The sequence below is a fragment of the Ilyonectria robusta genome, assembly GCF_021365365.1.
Source record: "Ilyonectria robusta strain PMI_751 chromosome Unknown BGZ61scaffold_66, whole genome shotgun sequence".
Taxonomy (NCBI): Eukaryota; Fungi; Ascomycota; class Sordariomycetes; order Hypocreales; family Nectriaceae; genus Ilyonectria; species Ilyonectria robusta.
In genome coordinates this window covers 22,076-34,832 of record NW_025764500.1, presented here as the reverse complement: position 1 = coordinate 34,832, position 12,757 = coordinate 22,076, and the positions used below count along the sequence as shown (strand labels likewise).

General features: G+C 53.3%; 3 protein-coding genes across 3 annotated transcripts; all 3 read right to left on the bottom strand.

The window, feature by feature from the left end:
- Positions 1-1,968: 1,968 nt before the first annotated feature.
- BGZ61DRAFT_374020 (uncharacterized protein) lies at positions 1,969-4,263 on the bottom strand (the record flags this gene model as incomplete). The annotated part of the gene is made up of 1 exon (XM_046242299.1): positions 1,969-4,263. The coding sequence occupies one exon, from the start codon at positions 4,261-4,263 to the stop codon at positions 1,969-1,971; it is 2,295 nt and encodes a 764-aa protein (XP_046094122.1).
- Positions 4,264-6,510: 2,247 nt separating this feature from the next.
- On the bottom strand, positions 6,511-6,929 carry BGZ61DRAFT_541579 (uncharacterized protein; the record flags this gene model as incomplete). Its single annotated transcript, XM_046255064.1, has 2 exons — positions 6,511-6,724; positions 6,772-6,929. 2 exons carry the CDS (start codon positions 6,927-6,929, stop codon positions 6,511-6,513), a joined length of 372 nt encoding a protein of 123 aa, XP_046094121.1.
- Positions 6,930-8,311: 1,382 nt separating this feature from the next.
- Positions 8,312-9,091, bottom strand: BGZ61DRAFT_573391 (14-3-3 domain-containing protein; the record flags this gene model as incomplete). Its single annotated transcript, XM_046256126.1, has 5 exons — positions 8,312-8,563; positions 8,630-8,717; positions 8,786-8,808; positions 8,855-8,941; positions 8,987-9,091. 5 exons carry the CDS (start codon positions 9,089-9,091, stop codon positions 8,312-8,314), a joined length of 555 nt encoding a protein of 184 aa, XP_046094120.1.
- Positions 9,092-12,757: the final 3,666 nt, after the last annotated feature.

Sequence of the window (12,757 nt, the reverse complement as noted above, 5' to 3'; positions counted from 1 at the left end):
AGGCACTTTATACCCCGCTCTGGGCCACGGGCGCTAGATACGACAAGACAGCCCCTCGCTTGCCTTATGCAAGCACACACACCCTACTGCAGGATGATGGGTACGTGCGGCTGCAAGCATGCAAGCGGTCCTGCACTTTGAATTCATTGGAGCGAGCTTCAGCCAGGAGGAAATCGACAACACGCCGTATTCAGATGGCATCCTCACTCCCGGATGGCGAGATGCATCGCCCTCGAATCCGCGTCTTCCTCATCCAATCCGCAGCTTGGTTCATCAGATTCCACGTCTAAATCCCCCGATTCCTTATCTACTGCCAGTAGTCGGCGCATTAATGGGGCAGAACCCTATGAGAGGGATGTTAAACCTCCAACTTTGCGAACAGAAGGGTCAGAACCGTCATGAGCACTGCTACTACATTCACGACTCACTGCTTCTTCAATCTTATCATTCACTGGAGATTACCAAACCACAGCTATTGATAGACTGATTCGCGATAGTGCCTTAAAGGTGAATACTGCCCACTTGCAATAGTATACATCGGCCTCGATTAGCAGCCGTCGTGAGTCTGGTAACTCCAATCTGTAAGCTGCGTGCTGCAGATACACCCGCAAATCAAAGCACTAACAGAAAACCACCCAAACTTGACCCGTATATAAAGTTACAATCATAAAAGAAAATGTTAAGTAGTGGCGGTGGTGGTTATCGACAGGCGGTAGTTTGCGATCACCTTGGTATACGCCCTCATTAGATCTTATCACACATTGGTCCTCATTTTTTTGCAGCCACGAGGCGCCTCGATCACACGGCTCCTTTTCGTTTTGGCTGGCACCATGACCCGTGATTTCTTGGTCACTTCGCACAGTCCTCCCTGCGGCTTCGCAATGACGAATTTGTGACTGCATAGGACTTTTCGTGGCGGCAGGCCGCTTCCAATAACACGCGTTAATACATTGCGCACTTAGCACCGCATAACACTGCCCAGACAAGAGAACCGAGCAAAGGGCTGGAAAGTTACGAGGCGCAATTAATTGACGATTTCATGATTCAATCATGCTTACTGAACGTGAAATCGCATTGGCAGACGCTTGCTCATTGACGTTACCGCCGTCGACCAGGGAATTTATGGCCGTTTTCCACGCCGCGGCACTTGCCGTAAAGAAGCATTTCCTGACTTCCAATTGGTCCTTCAGGATTGTGAGCCGGTCACCTTACTACCGTATCGACGTGGGTGTTGCCGTCATTCTGCATTTGAATCTACTGATATTCCCGTTCCGGCCGGCCTCGTAGTGCCCGCAGGACATAGCAAATAATGAGGACTTGGTCCAAGCTTGCGCTCCCGATAGGAGACAGGCAGCAAGGGTAAGTCAGTTCAGTCAACTTCGTGCCACCAGATATGTAATGATCGCATCGCTAGCTAAAAGCGACATAATACCACGCGAATGTACATTTTAGGGGGGGTTTGACAGGCATCATGCGGGTTAGGAAGTATATCGGCTGCCTCTACGGACTTTCTCTCTTTCACATGCTAAATCTTGCAATCGATGACGAGGGCTGTCGGTCCTTAGTTCCCCTAACGGGGAGTCGACGGTTTAGCCTGATGTTGGATAGCGTACGGCACATTCAATCTGAGGGATAATGTTCAATAGGATATCGATCCAGAATCTGATGATTGTATTGATCTTCGATGCCTCCAGCCCCCTCTTTTCTCAAGAGGGGTTTTATGTCATCTCACACCCCCTCTGACTAAGGTCAGGATATCGATCTATCAGAGGTTTCGTAATACAGGGTCACAATCCAACACTGACAAGAGAAGGTCCGTGCACTCGGCATGCGATGGAGCCGCTACGATAACGCACTGGGAAATTCTGATAGGCTCGGGGACTGTAACTCTAATTCTGGGGAAAGTATAACCCACAAGAGCCAGTTCTGACTTGGGCATCGTAACTATTCGTCGAGGCTGCGGCTGCTTCACACTCGCGACCGGTCACTAAGATTCAGCCAGCTCATATCTGACGATGTCGAGGCCATTGCAAGCTGAGGCTGGCTGCTCACACCTGTAGGGGGGCTCCGCCGGCCCGCGACGCTTGGGGAGAGCGGCGTTCCGAAGTAGGAGCTGGGGTTATAGGAGCTACTAGGCGCACGGTCAGCACCCCAGGGCTTCGAGCTGAAGGTAGGGTCCCAGGCTTCATTGACGCTCTCCGGGATGCCACTAGAGCAGCCCGACGACGACGTCCTCGAGGGGGGGCGTTCGATCTTGCCGGCTACTCCATCCTCAAAGGGGATCTTATTGCACTCGGCCACAACAAGGCTGCCGGAATTGACCCGATTTATCTCGGGGCGGAAGTCAAAGATCAGCGATGGAATAGTTGACGAGTCCTGCGTGGCCCTCGTGTTACGATGGTGCGTGGACTCGGAGTAGCGGGAGCTCTGCTCAGAGCCAACGGTTGTCCTCTTGGAACCACCGAAGCCGAGGATCTGCAATGCGCTGCTGCCGGACCAGTATCGGTTCCAGCCAGAGCTCCTCCGCATACCGCTCTGGGCTTCAATGAGTCCCGCACGGGGTCGGGGCTCTGGGACCGTCCGGTCGAGAGCAATACCGCTGGTGTCGTATCCCTGCAGAGCAGGGTACGGCATCTCCTGCAGAATCGGCTTGCTGATGGTGGCCTTCAGCTGCTTGTGCAAAGAGCTGCCGGAGTTTCGAGCCGTATCACTGCTAGGCTTCCGCGTCAGGTTGGTCTTCTGCTTCCCGGCGCGACCTACCAAAATAGCCATGGATGAGTAGGATTCTTGAGACAGCGTGGCGTTATGGCCGCGGATTTGACCGGGCGAGAGCGGCTGGCGTGGACCGTTGCCAAAGGCTACCGAGTCCATCTCATCGGGGGGAAAGTCCCTGGCGCTGCTAGCCTCCATACCGTTTCTGCTAGCCTTGCGTCGCCGCGCCAAGAGCAGCAGCAGCAGACCAAGAAAGGCCAAGAATCCGAGGATCGATCCAAGTGTGATACCCAGGATGACGTGGGAGCTGAGACCGGAATCATCGTCACTGCTGCCAGCGGCCGCGCCTGCAGCATCCGTCGTGGCCGAGGCGCTGGCCTCGGATATTGTCAGAGAAGCGGTTGAGCTGCGTGTTGATAAGGCAGTCGAGGTCGCAAAGGTCGACGAGATCTCCGAGTTCTCTGAGGTCGACAACCTCGTCTTCGTAGAAGTTGACTTGGTCGACTTGGTCGAGCTAGATGTCTCGGTTGTTGACAAAGCCAAAGAGGTCAACGTGCTCTCGGACAGAACCATTTGCTTCTCGACCTCGAACACCTCGGTAGCGTCGAGCCACGAGTTCTCGGTAGCATTGAAGATGGCAAGAGGCACCTCGGAATTACCACCAGAGAAGACAACCTTGCCGTCTGCGCCTTGGGCAACGGCAAATTTCTGCCGCGTAGCGGTTGGTGCAAACGTCGAGTTGTACTCTGGCCAGTCGTCCAGGGACAGATCGCGCTTCTCATTGGTGACGGCGGCCGAGTTGGAAAGGGCCGCGCCGGAGGCGTCCTGGAGAACAAATCGGCGGACCAGGTTGGGGGATTGTGAGAGATCGAAACTGTAGAGGCTCTTGGAGCCATCATCCCCTGGCATCACAATCGCCTGAACGCAACTCAAGTCCTTCGATAAAGGTTCCGCCAAGGTGGCTCCCGCTTCCCTCCAGCCTGTAGTCGGATTGAATAAGGCAACAGCGATATTTCCAGTGTCGCCGCCGACCAAGCAAGCATCGGCATCGGACCAGTTGAGAAGGATAGGCCTGACACCGGGGCTAGAGCTAGGGCCATGGGAGTTGACGCTGTAGGGCTCGGACGCCTGGATGGTGAAGGTTTCGCCCGAGGGGGCCGGGACTCCGTCTCGGCTGCCGGCGTAGATGAGGATGGCATCGTCGGCCTTGATGTACGTCGAGCCATGCCACAGGCGATCTTTAGTAATCAACTCGGAGGGGGTGATGGTAGTCCACTTGCCGGTCGAGTAGGTATACTTTTGCAGCCCAGTGTAGCCATCCGAGCCGCCGGTTCCACCGACGACGAAGAGGCCAGCCTGAGCGGCATCACTGGGGGTCGCCCCAACACAGACGGCCCCCGAAACCTTCTCTCCCATCTCCAGCTGCTTCCATTTTGCGCCTTCCTCCAAAGACAGGGACAAGAAGGCCTCGGGCGTGAAAGAGTAAAGGATGTTCTTGTAGATGACGGAGCACGAACCGTCCAGCGACGTCGGCGGCTTGGGCAAACTCATCGCAGCAGAAGTTCCTAGAGCAACCAAAAACGACCTCGAAAACTATGTCAGCGGACTTACGACGGCACGACGATGATGGTTAGCGGTCGGGTGGAGTTGCGTCGCGGATGATGTTGCGTCGTACGACCACGGGCCAGGAGCGCTGATGTCGTCGGGGATCGAGAATCCAAAGGGGGTAGCATGGCGTGTTGAATGAAGGAGGAGCGAGATCGAAGTGGACGCGTTCTGGGCAGATGCAAATAAGGAGCGGATAACACAGCGGCAAGCAAACAATGTAGCTGGGCGAGTGTGGTGAGAGCTGGACAGCTGACCGACAGGCAGCTGGCAGGCAGCTGGGGTCGAAGGAGGGATGTTCGCAGGAGGCGTTGAACTACTTCTGTATAGCTGTACTGATGTAGGCTTTCTTGCACGTGAACATGCGTCCTCCTCCTTTCGTATCTTTCGGATCATCGGGGAGGGAAGCCATCTATGTAAGTTGGTACCACCTCAACCACAGATCAACCTGAATCGAGCGTACGACAGGACCTGCACCAGGTTACTCTTGGCAAAGGAGGACCTGCGAGGAGCCGGGTACTGAATCATTCCCCTGAACGTCTGCCGTTGGTGACCCGCTGACCCCCAGGAGGCGGCGGTCTCACCATCTGGAGGAGTGAGGCCGCGGGGGATCGGCATCAAGGGCACAAGGGATGACGCTCGGGTCCTCGGCACATCCAAGTTCCGGACAAGAGCTGGCCCAAGCGCTCAGGAGCCAGGGTTCGAGCGGAGTCATTTCCGTATTCCGTTTCCGGATGCAATGTACTGGGGCATGGATTTCTGCAAAGGCGTTGCGTTGGCCGGCAGAATACTGTATCCCATAAATGCTTATGTTGATCAGACCAGGACGTGGTCATCTCATCCGCCCCCAAGGCCGCTGCGCATCTCGAATCTTGATCCGTAACAATGATGCCATCACATCTCACGGCTCGCATGCCGCAGCCAAGGTCCAGGCATTTTATCTTTATCCCAGCGCGAAGGCGCTCATCACATCCCCATCTGGATAACTTAACTGACGTCGCTGGCGTGTCTTCTCATCCGCATCCCACGGGAGAGGGACCCACTTCCACTCGCCAGGTCCACTGTGGCTCATCAACCTCTGATCGTCCGCCCATCTGGGATGATCGTCCCCTGGCCTGAGCTGGTGGTACCGATGGGCAGGGTGAGCTGTGGGGTTTCTAGGGACCTGATTGACAACCGTGACAGACGGCCTTATTTGATCTAGTGTCTCGGTTGCCGTCTCGATCCATACTCAGTTTTGCGGCCTCACCCCACCGTTTAAACTAACGCACCCTAACCTCTAATGACACAGACGGATAACCCACTCATCTCCAGCTCACACACTCCAATACTCACACACCCTTGCTATTGACTAATAATAATCAATCCCCTTTTATCTCTACGGCTCCGGCTGTCCCTCCCCGCTGCCCGAGTTTATAGGCTAAAAAGTCTACTATATCAAGCGACGGGTCGACATGAGTGTCCCCCGCCGAGACTCCCTGCTAAACCTTCGATGGCTATATCGCAAGGTAATTTTTTCCAGGACCCCTTGCTGGGGCCTTAGTAGTCTGAGTTTGCTACTTAGCGTCTAGGTCGCGTCTTGTTTTATCCTGATAATCCCGCAAACCAACTCTAGAGCCCCGCTAAGCTAATGGGTGAACTCCCTCAGGGACCCAACCATCAGTTATCAATGACCGCTTCATCCATTGCTTCAAGTGGATCGAGGTCGCCCCCTTATGATCATCGAAAAACCCTCAGGCACCGGCCCTGCAGGTGCCCGGGGCGTTCAGTAGGCTTGGCTCCGGGGTGCCGCGCCCTTGACGGAACAGACGGAACACACCGGGCGTTCGTTGTCAGCGGACTCGTCATCTCAGCAACACTCACAAAGTTTTCGGCCGCCTTCAAGGTCTAGACCTTCAGCGGTGACGCCTTGGCGGGTCACCATAGGCTCCATTGTCGGCCTTGTTCCCGGCCGGGGGTGGACCCCGAGAATGAGCAACTGAGCAGACCAATGTCTGATTTCTCTGAAGCAGTGATACTTTCAAGCACAGAAACACGATACAGCACACATGTTATCAGCCTAACCCATCCGTCCTCCCCCACGGATCACTCAACAAAGATACTTGCTTAGATGCGCCACGCCCGTGAACCTGTCTGCCTCATCCTCGCTTGGGTCTGTGTCATCTTCGTCGCCAATAGCATGCTCTGTTTGACTCACATGTCCCCAGTCCCGCACCCCATGCTCCCGCCATTCGTAAGAAGCTGGTCGAGGGAGCCCTTGATACACTCTCCCTGTTCGTCGAGGCTCTTTTTCATGGTCTCCATTATCTGTTCGATGGTAATGTATTTCTCGAGCAACTTGATTTGGTTGCCATAGATCCATTTGAGCATGGTCTCAATCTTGATGAGGCGAGTGATTGTATCCTGTCTTTGCCTTGTCAATATATGGTCACGGACAAGCAATTCTAAACTCACTCGTCGCCTGCCTGGCCCCGCAGCGCCTGTCCTTGCCCTTGGTTGGACTCCAAGATCGTGGGTAGGGAGCTGCTGATCGCTCCAGCATTTGTCGTATTGTCGAAGTTAAGGAGCCCGAGCCATGAGTCCTCGGGTACGTTATTGAATTGCCTAGCCATGATGTGGTAGGATGCTGGGAAAGAACGGCTTGATTTGCGGAAGAAGGAAAGTGTGATTTGCTAAGCGGGTTCAAGGAAGTTTTTTTTTTATACCTGGGTGCAACGTAAGCGTGGGTGCATCTTCCCGAAACTTGAATTTGTATTTCTAGATTACGGCAAGCTGTAGCATCTTCAGTTTAACCATTTAAATCACACTCGACCCAGGGAAAATGGGCAACCACTTTCCTCCTCACACTGCCCAAGGTGTATTCCATCCGCTGCTTGTTTGTTATTCGCTGCTTTCTCCGCCGCATTTAAAGAGTCCCCGACGACATGGGAGCCTTCGCTGGCTATAGATGCCGGTTCAGTTCTATCTGCAAAGGTAGAGAATCCTTGGACTGGACGTTGTCAGGCTACACTCCTCTGTGCAAACTCGGCATTCCTTCCCATCACATGAATGTTTGAACCCATTAATTTCCTTGCCTTAGCGTGTGTTGGATGGTAAATCCGGGTCCCCTGTGGCTTATCGACCTCTGATCGTCCGCCCATCTGGGATGGGCCGTCCCCTGGCCTGAGCCGGTGTTACAGATGGGTAGGGTGAACTGTGGGGTTTTCTAGGAACCTGATTGACAACCGTGAGAGACGGCCTTTGTTCTATCTTCGTCTCGTCTAGTGTGTCGGTTGCTGTCTCGATCTCTCCTCGCTTTTGCAACCTCTCGCCACCGTTTAAACTAATGCACCCTAACGTCTAATAATACAGACGGATAACGCACTCATCTCTAACTCACACACTCACACTCACACACACCCTCGCCGTCCACTAATAATCAATTTTCCCTTTTATCTCTACGGGTCCGGCTTTCCCTCGCCGTTGCCCAAGTTTATAGGCTAAAAGGTCTACCATGCCGAGCGAAGGGTCGAGAGCAAGCGCATGCAAGCGCACACACCACAAACATGCCCAGCACCATGCTCGTTGGGCGGAGCGTCTCGAGAGCTGAGGGGAGTGGTCCCGGCATTTGGTGTTGTATCGTGTCAAACTCGTTGGCCTCGTCCATGGCGATGTCATGAACGCCAGAAGGGGGCTCTCCGAGGGCATTTTGGCTTTGTACTGTGGCGGCAGCATGTATGCCGATCTGCGAGTCTGCGACTCTGTGCTGCATGTGTCTACCACCGAGGGTCTCCGTGACAGCTACCTCTTTGGTGGTGTCAACAACGCCGCCCTCGCCGAGGCTGAGGTTGTCACTGCCCCCGCTATCCGACCTGCGCCAGCGGCAGTTGCCGCACTTGATGCTGCCACCGCCGAGGATCTTGAATAATTCGGAAAAGGTATTCTTACGTGCCCTCTCGACCTAGGCCGCCTCGGTCACCTTCTCATCCGAGCCTCACCGTGAGGTCCTGGCTTATCAATCTCCGAAGACGCCCAAATAGTCAGATTCCCAAAGAGGAGTTTGCATGGTGAACATGCAGTCGTCAAAAGGTTCTTCGGACAGGGAGTCGAGCTTGGCAAGGACATCATGAACGGCCAGCTTGGCAAGGTGGTAGGCACGATTGGGCGAGTTCTGGATTTCGTAGTAGAAGTCAGAGAAGTTCAGAGCCATGCCTAGGCGCAAAGGGTGGGTGGCGGCGAGCTCGATCTGAGCAATATCAGTGGCGATCTGAAGGTAATACGTAAGAATCTCTAACGGAGCTGATCAACCCACATTAATGGATAGGGGGCCTACCTTGTAGGCCGCCTGGGCAGAACTGATGGCAATATTGCGCTGTTCACCCCACGCGGATTCGGCAAGAAAACGACTATAGTCACCCTTCCTATAACATGATGGGTTAGCTCAGGTGGGCGGAGGGACTGGGGTAAGAATATCAGTAAATAGATATACATCTTATAATAGAGGACCTTAGACTGGCCCGTAGTAGCAGTGGGGATTAATTAGTTTCTCGTCTAACACCTTCGAAATATCATGGCAGACCTCCTTAAGCTCATTGGCGATCTTGTGGCGATATTCGCGGATGGTAGCAACATGATTCTCACCACTCTAAGACTCCATTTTCTCGATCGAGGAGATGATTCGCAAGCTGACACGGCGAGTGCCGACCACGTTCCTGAAGGCAGTACTGAGAAGGTTCTGTTCGTCCGAACTGAGCTCATCACCGAACTTCGCGATTTCATTCACGTGCGTGACCATGTCATCGTAGCGCTCAGCCCGCTCGCAGAGGCGAGCGAGGAAGGCCTGGCTGTAACCATGAAATCAGTCCTCGGGCTCTGGAGCGGTGGCCAGACATGTCCATCCATATTCAAGGCGAGATCCGGCTGGTAGACAAACTTCTCACGCTAATGGAATAAATAATGGTAGCATAAGTTATTTAATTAAGGAACGAACCAAACAAGCTTGGAGGGATGTAACATGGTAAGAATCTGGGCACGGGCGAAGAGGGGAGCTCTGAGAAAGAACTTGCTTGGGACTGCATTCTGATTTTGTGTCGCAAATCTGGATAGGGAATCAATGGAGAAAGTAGCGATATGGTATAGAGGCAATGGCATAGCGACGTATGTTGTAAACTCGGAAGCGACCTACAACGAAATGAAATGATCCCTGGGGAGTTGTTATAAACCGGAAAAGGGCTCTAGCGCTGGACTGAGGGCGGACACTACCGGGTTGTTGTCGTAGGCGAGAAAGGAAGGAGACGATCCCAACAGATTGGGCACCTGACATCGTGTGTTTCATCATTTTCCAAAGCTACCAGGCAAGGAGTCAGTAATGGTCCGTGTCATTCGAGGTGGGCGAGACAAAAAAGCAGCTGCATCGTGAAAAGTCAAAGCGATGGAGTGACATCACAAATGGCACTTTCTGCGGGGTACAGGCTGGCGATCAATTCCACCTCCACCTCAACCATTTCAATATTGTTGAAGTGGAAGGCCCCTGTCCTGAGGGTCTCTGTCAGTCCCAAAGCGTGATTGGTTGACCAGAACAAAGTGTGATAGGGTCATTGCGGTGAAGTCGACACCCCAAGCGTCATGATCGTTTCGATTACGCAGCATATGTACCGGCTGGCGGTGCGGCTAGTTGATAAATGGGAAATTGAGGAGGAGGAAAGAGAGCTAAATAGCGGCTCATACGGTCTACACACGGCAATCGGCGCTTAGCGGTGAGGCTAAGCTCGGCGTACCAAGGTATCGCGAGCGGCAGGAAGGCGTTGGAGTACGGATTTTTCATCCAGGGCCACGCCCACGGTTTCCCCCTGTATTTAGAACCTTAGATAGACTGGCATGCCCGCGGGCGAAGGCCGTGTAATATTAATATTGCTACTGCTACTGCTGCTGCTGCTGCTGAGGGTAACACAGCGGCATGCACACAAAGCAGCTGGGCGAGTGTGGTGAGAGCTGGACGGCTGAACGAGGAGCAGCAGGCAAGCAGCTGGCGTGAAAAGGAGGGATCGTTCGCAGGTAGCGAGTCTCAGCGGGCGGCGTGCAGTAAAAGCCAGAGCGGCCCGATGCGACTGGCCTGTACTCTCGTTCAGCCGGTGTTTTATCCGAGGGCTATCAACCACGAGCCAAAAGCAAAGTAAAAAGGGGTAGCTCAGCCCTCCACCCCCCTGAGCATCCTTTACAATCTCGACAACAGGAGTCGGAAATGAGGGGTCGTCAGTGGAGTTGTGATCATCGTGCCGATGATTTCGGCGCACTACAATGTAGACATCAGCATTGTAGCGGCCACAAGGCGTTGGGTCGCCCTCGCGAAATTATCATTCGTGCTATCACGTTTCTTAGGCGAAGAGGTAAGCTCAATCATCGTTGCTCCGGGGTATGTAGCAAGTATTGAGCAGGCTAGACTCTGAGTCGGCGGCCTCGCTTGGTGGGAGATGTTGAGACTTCTGTCGTGCTGGCAAGGGTCGAATCTATAAGGCGGAGCTGTGTGCGCTTGCTGCCAAGGAGGCCGAGGAGGTCGTTGAGGCCCAGGTGCGCGCCGTCGAACCAAGAGACGAAACCACCAAGTGGCGAGAATGACCAATCAGCGAAACTCGCAGCCTGTCCGTGCACGTTTCATAAAACAGCCACACCTGGGAGACAAACGCCATCAAGCAAGTCCGCCTTCTTTTCGCCAAAACATGGGACAGCCGTAGAATTCTACTATGTTCCGCCAGGTGCCACAGCATGACAAGCTGGATAGCAACAACGAGTTCATACGGAAGTATATTGGGCATATGACGAGACGGCAAGATCACGGCTCCGGCCTGCCGCAAGATGAACTGAATCCATCATGAGTTGGTCGAGTGGCTTATGATACCCCTGTCGTCACAGCCTAAGAATGCTCCCCGCGTAAGCATGGGGAGGGAAGTTCCGTCGGTATTCCAAGCACAATTGCCATGCTTACATCTCATTCATCTATATGTCAGAGAGCCATCACAAGTGTTCCACTTTTTTCATCATCCAAGTTGATAAATGACAAGGAAAACCAATGCCGAGCACGGGCCAAGTGAACCTCTTGCCAACCGCTAGCCATGCCCACCGGTCCTCGCCAACAACCGGAAGTGATCATCGTCGAGAGAGACTCGCAGATCTGCAGGGATACAGGGGGGAGGGCATCCTGAGGGCATCCTGGCATGATTTGGCAGCGCCACCGGCGCATGGAATGGAATTCATTTCGCCCGAGGGTGCAAGTCCCATAGAAACCCTTCCCACGCTGTTAAGTCAGCCCACCCATTTACGGATCAGGGGCTTAGCTGACCGCCCCACTTACACACGCGTCAACCACAACGCGCCTCAAGCCACACGCGTTTCTTCCTTCCACAACACTCAGTTGGTCAATTCAACCTTATTTTCTTTATTTTCATGCCTAAATATACAGAAAAAGACCTCCAAGCAGCCATTCAGGATGTTAAAAATGGCACAGCAATACGAAGAGCAGCCAATCAGCGCGTTGTTCCTTATTCAACCCTACGCAGCCGGATCAACGGCGTCACAAGCCGCAGCGAAGCTCACGAATGGCGTCAGCTGCTTTCCAAGACCCAGGAAGACCAGCTCTGCGATTGGCTCGTCTGACAAGATAAGCTCGGTATGGCTTTGACTCATAGCCAAATCCGGAAGTTGGCGATTTCCTTGTTGGGCGAAAGTGGCAGCAACCAACGACTCGGAAAATACTGGATGACCGGCTTCTTACACCGCAACCAACGAATAAAAACGCTCAAAGAAAAGGGAATTAACCGGAAAAGGATAAATAGAGCAAATCCGGATGCTATTCGCGGGTTCTTTGACCTATTGGACCAACCAGGGGTCAAATCGATCCCTCCACGCAACCGTTGGAATTTCGACGAAACTGGAGTCTTCCAAGGGCTCGGAACCAACGGGCTTGTAGTTGGCTAATCGCAGCTTCGATCGACGGTTAAGAAACAGCCACATGACCTTAGTTGGATTACTATTCTTGAGGCTATTTCCGCAACGGGAAAGTGCCTTGACCCATTGGTTATCTTTAAAGGAAAACACGTCCAACACCAATAGTTTCCTGAGGAATTGGACTTTCTGACCAATTGGCAATTTACATCGTCTGATAAGGGCTGGACCAATAACGATATTGGCCTTGAATGGCTAAAGGAAGTCTTCCTTCCGGGCTCAAAGCCTGCCCGGGCCAATAAGAAGAGGCTCCTCATCCTAGATGGGCATGGATCACATGCAACGATCGAATTTATGCGTACTTGTGTGACCAATAGGGTTCATTTACTCTATTTACCGCCTCACACTAGCCACGTTCTTCAGCCTCTTGATATATCAGTCTTTGGGCCACTTAAAGCTGTATACCGAGCTGCTTTAATACTAGCCAATCCCCTTACTGATATTAGCCCAACTAGGAAGGAAG